The sequence below is a fragment of the Diadema antillarum genome, unplaced genomic scaffold (genome assembly GCF_040938485.1).
Source record: "Diadema antillarum isolate AM-2024a unplaced genomic scaffold, OU_Dant_1.0 scf00000008, whole genome shotgun sequence".
Lineage (NCBI taxonomy): Eukaryota > Metazoa > Echinodermata > Echinoidea > Diadematoida > Diadematidae > Diadema > Diadema antillarum.
In genome coordinates this window covers 5,363,372-5,375,975 of record NW_027270897.1, presented here as the reverse complement: position 1 = coordinate 5,375,975, position 12,604 = coordinate 5,363,372, and the positions used below count along the sequence as shown (strand labels likewise).

General features: G+C 39.6%; 1 protein-coding gene across 1 annotated transcript; it reads left to right on the top strand.

Annotated features, from left to right (window-relative positions):
• Window positions 1-7,730: 7,730 nt before the first annotated feature.
• LOC139718278 (oligosaccharyltransferase complex subunit ostc-B-like) lies at window positions 7,731-12,351 on the top strand. The gene is made up of 4 exons (XM_071629765.1): window positions 7,731-7,919; window positions 10,459-10,532; window positions 10,831-11,048; window positions 11,346-12,351. The coding sequence occupies exons 1-4, from the start codon at window positions 7,781-7,783 to the stop codon at window positions 11,362-11,364; spliced, it is 450 nt and encodes a 149-aa protein (XP_071485866.1). The 5' UTR covers window positions 7,731-7,780; the 3' UTR covers window positions 11,365-12,351.
• Window positions 12,352-12,604: the final 253 nt, after the last annotated feature.

Genomic DNA, 12,604 nt, shown 5'->3' with positions numbered 1-12,604 from the left:
GAGAAGTAATCAACAAAGATCCAACTCTTTGGTAATCAATTAGTTATCAATAATATCAGTAATTCGTCGGTAGAGCATCTAGAAAAATATATATCTAACAGTTAGAAGTGATTGTTTGGAAGAGCTTTACGTGATAAAATATATTTTCAACCACAGGGCGCCGGCCTACTAGTATTAACAAATGCTGACCTGTCTGCCCCCCCCCCTCTTTTTTTTTTCACCCCGAAATAATCAGTAAATAACGATCCGATGAAACCTTGAAGTGGGAGCACGGATGAGGCCTTGTCTTTCTCTCCCTCTCTCTCTCTCTCTCTCTCTGTGTTTGTTTGTTTGTAGTTCTTTCTTCTCAGCTGAAGAAACCCGGAAGTGGCAGCAGAAGTTGCGCTGAGGGGCTTTTCTTCTTCTTGTGTTTATGTTTTCTGTTTTTTGCCTGCTAGCTGATGAAACCCGGAAGCGGCACCAGAAATGTAAACTGACCCCCCCCCCCACACACACACACACACACTTGTAAAAACGTGGCTTCTTGAAATGGAATCACTATTTTTATGATATTATCCAAAAAGTACCACACTATCTATGAAATTATGTCACAAAGCAATATTGTAAGCAATCATCTCGGACCACTTTTTGAAAAATACATTCAGGCCTACTCTGCGTAGTGGTATGATTAGGCCTATATACTGTTCACTGACAGAAAAGCCACGAGGTGAAAAGTAGGTCCCTACTATTTTGGCGTCGCCTCTGCCTATAATTTTTAACCAGAAACTCTCAGGGAAAATATTTTGTATAATACCCTTCAATAATTAAATCTTGTCTGCTGATTGGTCTTCACAGCAGTAAGTGACAAAACATAACACTATATAGGCACTCTGTTAAGACAAGTGCCGATAGAGAAAAAAAAAGTACCATTATTATAGGGCCTACTGTGATGTCATATTCAATATAGTGTCCTATACCATGAATATGATAGGCCTACTATATTCGTGGCATATACCACGGGGGCCTATATTCCCTATTCACCAATGGCACGTGCAAAGTGCTACTGCGGTATATACTAAAAAAATAGATTTGTAAAATCAATTCTATTGCACGCGGTACACTGGTCATAATTATGCTGCAAAAAGATTTAAAAAAAAAAGTCACATTTTTGTTTGACCAGGATGAAAAGAAAAATATAAATCATGTGTACTACCAGAGTCGAACCTCTAGCAAAATTATGGATTTTTCTTCCAGTTCAAGTACATTTCATTTTTCCCCATCTCAACATTTAATATTATTGATAACATTAATATACGCACAATGTGAATAAAGGTATAGAGAATCAATATCAGCAGAAATGATCATTAAAAAACGGGGTACATTATATAGATGATGACTAGAGGGGAGGAAACATAGTATGTACCGAATGTTCCATCCGAAGGGTTTCAAATGCTGTTGAGGGAGGTTATAAGTTTCGTCTCGGGACTTATAGCTTCCCCAAATAGCATTTCAAACCCTGAGATTGGAACGTTTGGTACATGTTCCCGACAACAAAAGTCATCATTTGTTATATTTCTTATCATATGGGTTAGTCAAATTATCACACTTACAATAATCGGTCATCTATTCTGCTTTTTCACATTGTATGGAATACTAGCAGGCGAATTTATCCTATCGATTGCGTGAAAAATAAATGATCGTTCAATCGTTTGGTAAAATCGTTTGTCACTTTGTTACGTGAAAATGTTTTGCCATTGGAAAACATTACAAAATGTTCTGCCCATGAGCGCGAACAACCAATGTGCCTCCACAGAGTGACTGTGTTTAGCCAATCACTAACCGATATTTGACTAACCCATTTATATAATATCATTATTTTGATTTTGATTGAAGAAGTGAGATTCCTCGGTGACTGGACGTCCCTATCATAAAAATTGTGCTTTTCCTGTCACCTCGAAATCAATCATTATTTTTTCAATTAGCTTCTTATACGAGTACAGTGTATTAAAGCTCTCAGTAGGTGTAAAGGCCTACATCTGATTTCGTCATGCAGAAAACTGTCATCGCAAGAATAATTGTTGGATGTATTAGGCTTGCCCAAGTATAATACTAAGGCCTATACTACTTGTATAGTTGTCTGAGTATAACTATGGAGCTATAGATGCAGCTATACTTGACATAACGGAGAACAATCATGGAAATAGGCTGCTTTCACGTTTCAGTCATCACCGCTATAACCCACTGTTGAAACTGCATGCATATTAAGCCATTATGCAGTATACTGACACAATGATAAATTATCATTGGGTCGCTTTCTTGCAATCGAACCCGTTTATGCTCTTTGATGGGCAGAATTGGTATGTGCTTGTGCCGTGTGTACAGTCAAAATATTGTCTGTAGCGGTCACCCGATGACGAAAAAAATGGGCCGCTATACACAGCATATAAAGACAAGTTTTTAGTATAGGTTTAGTGGTCGTGCGGCTGTGGCCGCTAAGGCAGGTTTTGACTATATTACATTTTGAAATACAGTGTATATATAAGATATAAATTTGTTTAAATCAAGTTTTGATGCAGACTGTAGTCAGGGTCCCAGGGAGGTGGAAGAGACGCTCTCTTTCATCTCCCTGGTTTCTTTCGATTTAGCATACGTTTTTCGATCTATGTCCCTGCAGGGAGGTGTCTCGCCTCCCTGGTCCCTATATAGCTCCCTTTCCTTTCTGCAGGGAGGTGAGCACCTCCCTGCTTTCTGTAAATTAGGTCCTACTATATAAATCCCTACGGACAAATCTAACATATAGAGTATACATATGCCCCTATTTTTTATGTAAAGGAAAAGAATGAAGATACAAAAATTTTTGCGAGTTTATTTATGACATTGTATAGGCCTACCTATCACTAATAATAAACAACTCAGACCTCGAGGCACGCAAGCGCACACCAATAGTCAGACCGCAACTCAGTGCATCCACCGGAGAGCGTACCCACAGAACTCTGAGTTCTGTGAGCGTACCCACGAGCGTACCGTGTGTGTCGCCATCTATGGATAAAAACAGAATAGTGGAAGGGAACCGTGGTGTCGGAAATAGAGATCAGGGGGGCGTTTCATCAACGAGTTCGTCGGAGTTTTCACCGACAAATTTGCTATCAGCCAATCAGACGCAAGGATTTACACTGACAACTGTTAAAAGCTAATGAAATCCTTGGTCTGATTGGCTGATAGCAAATTCGTCGGTGAAAACTCCGACGAACTCGTTGATGAAACGCCCCCCAGTTCAGTGGCGGATCCAGAGGGGGCCCACCATTGATAACCGGGCGCGAGCTCCCTCTTTATATTTTGTTACAACAAAACAAAAACAAAAAATGGGGGGGGGGGGGAGAGCATGCGCTCCCCATTAATTTTCCCCTTTAATTTTATAAAGGCGCCTCCCCTTTACGGAATTCCTAGATCCGTCCCAAGAGTGGGTGTACTAACAAGTATAGGCCTAGGCCTATACTTTCGATCATGGACCCTATACCACAAGAAGGGTCCTATGTTTCGATGGAAGCCGGGTGTTGATGTTCACGTATATGTATCATACTTACAAAGTCCTCTCTGTCTTCATTCATTTCTTTTTCTGAATGCCTGAATCAACCCCTCCCTCCCCCCATTCCGCTTCATAGATGTAGCACATTTTTTTATTTATATTTCCTAAATATTCCATTTAAAAATGCCTATACGACATCATCTCACTTCGATGTATCAACCCCCCCCCCCCCCCCGGCTTGGTTCCTTTCTATAGGTTTAGTTTATACTTTCAAAGAGAAAAAAAAATCCGAATATTTCATTTTTAAGAATGTGCACAAGATTTGTCATTAAAAGACACACAAAAATCTTAAGTTCCCTCATGTTAGAGGAGGATGTCCCCTTACAATCACCCATCCCCTTTCTATAGAATGGATGCATGTATAAAGCCCTATGGGGAAAATACTCCTCCCGTATTTCTCCCTGCTTGGTCTTCTTCCACAAACTACACTGATTGGTGAATTTCCATGTAGGCCTAATCCACCAAAAGTGAGCACCAGATCGTATAACACTTCTTTTTTTTTTTAAATGCATAATCTCCCTCAAATGGGAGGGGGATACATTGTATACCTATACCCCTCCCCCCAGCACCCTTCCCTTGCTTGATCCCCCCTTAAAGGCATAATACGCTACGTTTTGCAGATGAAACAAAAATCCAGCATTAGTGCTTTAAAATAACTGGTTCTAAATGAGATATAGGGATAGAAACAACCACTGTAAAAATTTGAATCAGTAAAATCGGTGTAAGTATTGTTAAATATACAAAATGTGAACACTAACAGTTATAAGAAAAATGTGTCCAGACTAAACCGTACAGTTACAGTTTATTGAGAAATATACTGATATCTTCTTATATCTTAGGCTTTATGGCAAAATATGGTAGGATGTTTTGTTCAAACCTCCGCATATGCATTAATAATGATTGTGATATCTTGATCATTTTTAAAATCACTGTTCCCAAAGGTAAACAGGATATTTAAGTACAGTTTTAGGGGATTGTTAATTTTCCGAATATTCCACCGAAAGTGTGCATCACAACGTTTTGTTTATTTTTTAAAAAAAACTCCGTCGTGAGGTGGGTACCCCCTTTGCTCCCACACCCCCTACACCTTCTATACTATACTAAGACGCACATGCGAAACAAGAGCTGAGATATCGCGATTTAGCCAATCTCATTTGCTGAATATTTATATTTCTTAAGATTTATAGAGAAAAAAAAATCAAAATATTTCCCCTTGTGTGTGCACCAGATCTCTGAATGTTCAGGCCTGAAAATGCAAAATTTTCCTTGTGGGAGGGCAGGGGGATACGCCCTAGATCCCCCACTCTGTCGCTGCGCTCCCTCACACAGATCTTCCAAGTTTTGCCCCCCCCCCCCCCCCACGTATCGGATAATCTGTTGAGTTGTCAAAGTTATGATTTTTTTTCTTTTACTACTCGGCTCATGTGTTTTCATGAGTATACCGTCACGGCTGGATGAGAAAGGCTTCAACAGTTTATGATGTCTCATAATTATGTTCAAAGATAATGTATAGGCCTACCATTACAACGAAAATATAGAGAATCTCTCGGCATATAGGTTCCAGCCTGGAAAAGTCACCCATTAGAAGGCAAGGGAATGATATTGCTTTCTTACCCTCTATTTTTGTGTAGTTGAATAGTCCTCGACCAGAGGATAAGAGAGAGAGAGAGAGAGGGAGAGAGAGGGAGAGAGAGAGAGAGAGAGGGGGGGGGGAGGGAGTGGAGAGATGGACGTGGCAGAGATGCCAAGAACATTCTGATCTGGAGATTATCCCGCCTGAAACCCACAAACGGGAGACGGATCGCTCTCCTCCGTATAAGGAGGGGATCCATGAAACCTGACGCAGTCTCCGCGGAACATGATTTTCCCCGACGACCATGCAGATACAGACCGATCTTTCGGTCAAGGGTTTTAGATGCTCTCTCGTGCTATGTATCTAAGGCTTATATTATTTTTCAACATAAATTTCGGTGACACTTTTCTTCTAGAGCCTACTGCCTGCACTTGGCAATAAGAGAATCTTTTCCAACGGGAGACACAGAGCCAGGGCAGGAGAAATTAAATCTCGAGCGGGAGAACGGGAGATTTTACAAAAATTGGCTTTCAGTTGGAGATCTCCCGTCGAAAGCGGAGAGTTGGAGTCTCTGGTAGTGGGGTGAGGGGAGGGGAGGGAGAGAGAGAAGTTTGCCATTCGTCATCGAGGATTGGGGAGTTTGAAGTTTGAAGTTTGATGTTTATTTGAACAATTTCTAGCAACCCCACCTTTCGGAGTATGAGAAATTTACAATGTCTTTGTAACTGTAAAATACAACAAACATGATGTTAACATACATATATAGGCGCCGGAAGTGGGGGGGGGGGGGCCAGGGGGGGGGGGGGCGGCTGCCCCCCCCCCATCCAAAAAGTGGGGGGGGCAAAACGCATTTTTGCCCCCCCCCCCAAAAAAAAAAAGAATAAAAAATGATAATAATAAAAATAAATGAATAAACAAAGAAAATGAAATAAATATGTATAATATATGAATAAAAGGGAAAAAATATGGCTACAAACGGCAGCTTTTGGACTGTAAAATGTCAAAATTTTCAAGCTCGCTCGCTTCGCTCGCTCGCATTGAATCGTTATGCCACTCTCCTAACGTTGCTGCCAGTAATTGCCAGCAGTTGCGCCCGATGCCCCCCCCCCTTAATTTCCAAAGCGAAAAAATATAACTACAAACGGGAGTTTTTGAACTATAAAATGTCAAAATTCTCAAGCTCGCTCGCATTGAATCGTTATGCCATTCTCCTAATGTTACTGCCAGTAATTGCCAGCAGTTGCGCCCGATGCGCCGCCCCATTAATTTCCAAAGTGAAAGATATAGCTACAAACCCCAGTTTTGGGACTGTAGAATGTCAAAATTTTCAAGCTTGCTCGCTTCGCTCGCTCGCATTGAATTGTTATGCCATTCTCCTAATGTTGCTGCCAATAATTGCCAGCAGTTGCGCCCGATGCGCCCCCATTTATTTCCAAAGCGAAATATAGAGCTACAATTAAAACTCCAGTTTTGGAACTGTAGAATATCAAAATTTTCAAGCTCGCTCGCTTCGCTCGCTCGCATTTTATTGTTATGCCATTCACCTTATGTTGCTGATAGTATATAATTTGTCGATCGTTTCACACCGTCATTCCATAATCCATGTAAGGAAAACTTACAATGTTCCTCAATGACTGTGTTGTTGAATGTATCACATTCCATAATGTATTGTAGTCCCATTATTGCTCACGCACACACGCACTTGTAAGCATACAGACCGTCTAAAATTACTTTATGGTTCCCCCCATGTTTCGACCCACCGTACGCCACTTTACATATATATATATATATATATATATATATATATATATATATATATATATAATAGATGTGTGTGCGTGTGTGTGTGTGTATGTGTATGTGTATATTGTGTAACATATGCATGGTCTAATCTTGAGCCCCCTCCAATGTTTGCCCCCCCCCCCCCCCCCCCAATCCAAAACTGCTTCCGGCGCGCCTGACATGTATGAACAAATATAATAATCAGAAAGTACATTGAAAACACGATGCAAAGGGATGCCTGACACAAAAAGGACATCAAGCCACAAGGTACCCATGTACACCCATATAAAATATGTGTGTATATACTTCAGCATACATAAATCATGTATTCATATAATTATGCGTGTACACACATACAACAAAATTTCCAGGTCCAGAGGACCTCGCTGTACTCGCTGTAACCAGGGAGGTGAGAGGTAACCAGCTACCACTGTAGTTCTGTAGTGTATTTTTAAACAGTCGTGTAAAAAGAAAAGGTGGTGAGTTCTTATAGGGTTGTAGTAATTAGGCTATAGATCTGTTACTACAACGTAGCTTTCAAAGTTCAGCTAATCATTTGACAGCTACAAAGATATCATTCCATTTTCAAAATACATGGATAAAGTATTTGGGTATATATAGAGTATATGGTAAGTGGAAAATAAGATCATGAATTTTCAGATGAATACCAAAAGTGAGGAATTGAATAGTTAATGCCTGGATCAAAGACTATACATTCGACGACGTGGCTTCTCTGGCAGGAACCAAGGCACGACGCACTGCAAAAAGCTGTACGTATGGCGATCACACACGGGGGATCCAGTGCACGATCCGTACGATCGATCGTGTTGGAGCCTCTGCCACCGCTTACTACATGCAAAATGGAGCGACTCTACTCAATCCCGTTCACAGTCCTAGAATGCCCTCATCTAAAGCTGAAGAAACCATCATGGATTCACGCACCGTCGGCCATGACAGTCTATTTCTTTGTCTTGGCATCATATTTCTTGGTAACAGGTGGTAAGTTGATGTTTTAAGTAAGTCCATTTCAATGCTTCGATGTAAGTCTGTTTCTTTGAATCTCACAATTGCCCCATGCCATGTACTAAAAATTGTGTAAGTTGTAACCTGATCAGTCCAACTATACATAATTATAAAGGTCATCTATAAATCATATGATGTAAATTTACAATACATGGCATGATGCAGAGACTCCAACTCTCCCGTTTTCGACGGGAGATCTCCCGCCGAAAATCCATTTTTGCAAAATATCCCGTTCTCCCGCTTGAGATTTAATTTCTCCCGCCCGGCGGCGCGCCCTGGCTCTGCCTCTGTGTCTCCCGTTGGAAAGGATTTCTTACTTAATTGCTATCGTAATGTTGAAAAAATAAGCCTTAGATAGCACCAGAGACTCTTGAGAGAGCATCTAGTACCCTAGGAACTTTGCACTTCGCATACATCAACTTGGAGTCTCCCGTTTGCTAGGGGTTTCAGGCGGGAGAATCTCCTGGGGACCGTTTCATGAAACTTTTTGTCAGTGATTTACACTGACAACTGTTAAAAGCTACTGAAATCCTTGCATCTGATTGGCTGATAGCAAATTTGTCGGTGAAAATCACTGACAAGTTGCTTCATGAAATGCCCCCCAGAAGGTGCTTTGGGTTGGAGTCTCTGATGATGTATGAATGATGTAGATTCTCCAATTTAAGAGTAAGCCGACAAATTTATTTGACCGACTGCCAGAATCTGTCTGATTGTCACTAAATCACAACCCAGCAAATTATTGACAATGATATTGTCACAACACACACATCCATGCATATGCATAGCATATTTATGTTTATATCGCACTATTTGGCCATTTAACACGCTCGACACAGGGTCATTGTCATTGCATTGTCGTCCACAACACTGAGGAAAGCCTATATTCATAGCTAGCTAGCCCTTTAACTAAGGCCTTATAGTCACCTCCAAAAATCCATTAAAAATCCCAAATTTTGCCATCAAAATGCAAAAATTTTCCAGAGCATGCACTGTTTAAATCTAGTGTAAGAATTGGGGTCACCCAAAAAGTGCTAAAAACTTTTCAGCATCCCTGCCCTGCCATGTTGAAGTATGCATGCGTACATTGACATTGAACGTGCATTGCGAATTGCGCCCGTTTGAATTCTGTCTGGCTAGGGCAGTAGGGGATGTCACATTCTGCATGTTGCTGCATTCTGTCAATTCATATCACATGTACTTCTGTAAAATATGAAGGTGAACCTGTCTTTTAAGGGACAGTAGTCCCTGGATTTGTATACATGTTTGTAAGTGGGATAGGTCATGTCATGATGATACATAACAAAATCAAAAGGAAGCTTCACTCTGCACCCCAAGAAAGAACATATCTGTGGTTGGGTCTTATCTATGTCTATGGCATGATTTTGCCTTAAAAAGTCAGTTGCACCCACACCTTGCAATTTCAAAAGGAAATGCATATGACTTGGACTATAATCACACTAACCAAATATTCACTGTTCAGATGTGTGGTCCACAACCACTGGTAAGGTGGGATGAGTTGCAAACATTTTCATATATGATGCTGCCATTTGATGATGACGGTATCATCTGTTGTGAGAATTACTCCTGCAGGACAAGAGTACTATTAAGGTGCTGCTCAAAGACCCATCAACATGGGGATTCATGGGTGGCCAGATTGAAAGGACAAGTCCACCTTCATATACATGTGATTTGAGTGAATGCAACAATATTAGTAGGACATGTTAGTGATGTCAAAAGTTATGAATTTTTAAAGTATCAGCGCAGTCACTGCTGGATGAGAAGACTACTACAGTGTATGATGTTACATGCATACAAATGTACATCGATATATAAAGGAAAATAAAAAGAGAATTTTAAAAAAAAAAGTTCTTTTGAAGAAAGTGCACATTTCTTCGACTTGTTACTGACGTATGTTAAGGGTAATATTATTCACCCTGCCTTCTGAAAGATAGAAGTTCAGTATTCTTTTGTTATGTGAGAAAAATGAAAATATGTTGAATTTTTTTCATTCTTTCTTTATACCGTTGTACACATGTGACATCACAAGCTATAGTAGTCTTCTCATCTAGCCGTGACTGAGCAGAAACTTAAAAAATTCATAACCTTTGAACAGATTGTCTGACTTTCCTCAAATCTCGCTGATGTGTTCTACTAATATTGCTGCATTCACTCAACCCACATGTCTATGAAGGGGAACTTGCCCTTTAATTGATATTCATGCTCTGTTCATTTAAAAAAAAAGAAAATGAATAGCGCCTATCAGCGAACGTGTGCATCGAAGCGTACACTCATTGGTAACTCCAGTAAAGATTCCTTGGTTGTATGTATACGTGCATAGAGTCCAGTGATAAAGCTCTACACAAATTATTACGAGGATTCTTGAATATATCAGAGCTGGGTCAGCCTTCCCACTCCATGGTATCTCCACACTATTGGGTCTTTAAAATCCATGTTCAGATTTGTCACATTTTTTAATGCTTATAAATGCTTTGCTTTACATTTTTCTCCTCTTGAGGTGTCATCTATGATGTTATCGTGGAACCACCTAGTGTAGGATCAACAACAGATGAAAATGGACATCAAAAACCAGTAAGTTGTCTTTTCAACCGTAATATCTTATTTGTAGTTTAACCTCAATCTGTGTGAAGCCCTATTCTTCAAGAATTTGCAATTGTCATTTTACAATCACCCTCTCAGGAATGGCTAAAACAGTGCTAACCTACTCAGCAGTCTTCACATTTCTCTGGGCAGTGCTGCAAATGTAATACTGATGCATGTCACATGTTTTGTTCCTGAAGAGTAATCAACTGTGAAATCTATATTATATTAACGTGCATGAAATATTTCATACTGTGGTTTTTTTGGTTTTGTTTTTTGTTTTGAACAGGTGGCTTTTATGCCTTACAGGGTGAATGGCCAATACATAATGGAGGGATTAGCTTCAAGCTTCCTCTTCACAATGGGTGGCCTGGGCTTTGTCGTCCTAGACAAGTCAAATGCAACTATAATGCCAAAGCTCAACCGCTTCCTTCTCCTCCTTGTTGGATTCATCTGCATAATCATCTCCTTTTTTATGTGCCGGGTCTTTATGAGGATGAAACTACCGTGAGTATAGATTGGGTGTAATAATTTCTATGACAAAGTTAAGTTCTGCATGTAATGGTAAAATCAACCTAAAATTGTCATTGTCTAATTTCTTATTGAATTAGAGATTTCTTTCTTTACAGATACCAGTACATTTCCGTTGATAAATCATACCATGTAAATTTTGCACGACATCAGTTTAATAATAGTACACCTTGCATGTTCTTTCTCTTTTGTGCCATTGAAATTGTTCTACAGCAGAGTAAGCTATGATGATTACATATCTGTTTTTCCTTTGTTTTCTCTTTTCTCATACAGAGGCTACCTCCAGGGTTAAGAAGTGGATCTTTCCAAGCTGTCTTGCTTGTCATAGTATTTCATAGACGATATTATTTTTCTCAAAGTAGATCCAGTGTAGCAAGGTAAACAAAATATGCACACAGCTGTTTTAGGTTCTTTACTTTTCTTCACCCATCAGAGTAGTAACAGCTGAAAGTTGTTCAGAGATTCTTTTCTGTTTTGACCCTGTGTCATTTCATTCTATTTCCTTAAATTTACTGGTTGGGATGATTTTTGTGAATGCCAGTTTAGACAAAACTCCAATGATGGCCACAAACATCACACACTACAATAGTATTTTGATATTGAACCAGTTGTGTTGTCAACCAGGGAAAAGTATTTTCTAGGAAGAAGTGCCTAAGTTTGCTCTGTAGATTTCATGACAGTGAGAAATTGAGGTATTATGTTTATCATTCCACAAATTGCACAGTCATGCAAGTCCTTGTATGTAAAATATAGTGTTGCAGTGGTATAATTGTGACTCACAATTGTAGTTGTTGTTTTTCTTTAATTGCTGACTGGTAGCAGTCATGAGTACTTGGATTGCTGTTGTATGTGCTATTATTGCAATGAACAATTTTGGTATGTCTTTTAAGGGAATAAGCCCCAGAATCAAACCAATTTTAAGGTTCTAGTAAAATGTGCATGTTTGTTGGAATTGCTTTGAGAATGAATGCCTAATTTGTCAAAGAGCTGCATTTCTTTCATAGTCCTTTTCACCAGACCAAGCGTCTCTTTCATCCATTCTTTGATGTAAGTTGGAGAGATTGGGACACCAATGCAAACACACATAAATGTTTCTGGGAAATTGGAAACTATGGAGGCTGTCACAATACAATCGTTTCAGAATGTTTGTACAAATTTTGGGAATGTCTTTTACAAATGGCAAGTAATTAGTTTGTGATTTCACCTTTTGTGATAACCACCTTTTCTTATCTGTCAGTGTGAAGTTTAAATGTAAGCATTGATACTACTAAGGGGTTTGTCAAACCTCCTGCAAACCTGTTTCAGTGATAACTTTTCAGTCATAAATTACGTGCATATGATGTGAAAACAATATCGTAAAGGACAAGTATCATACATACAGAAATACATTTTTTTTCTCTCTCATTCATGAGTGTCACAAGAGACTCAATGTAATGCACAAAAAAAGAAAGAAAGAGAGAAGAAAGTAATCATAAGAAGAGACAGATGTAACCAGTGTGTACATAGACCAGTGAATGATGTATCCTGGTAGG

Coding starts and splice junctions, on each gene's coding strand:
- LOC139718278 (XM_071629765.1), top strand. CDS start 7,781: ATGGAGCGACTCTACTCAATCCCGTTCACAGTCCTAGAATGCCCTCAT. Junction 7,920..10,458: donor ATATTTCTTGGTAACAGGTG/GTAAGTTGATGT, acceptor TCTCCTCTTGAG/GTGTCATCTATGATGTTATC. Junction 10,533..10,830: donor AAAATGGACATCAAAAACCA/GTAAGTTGTCTT, acceptor TGTTTTGAACAG/GTGGCTTTTATGCCTTACAG.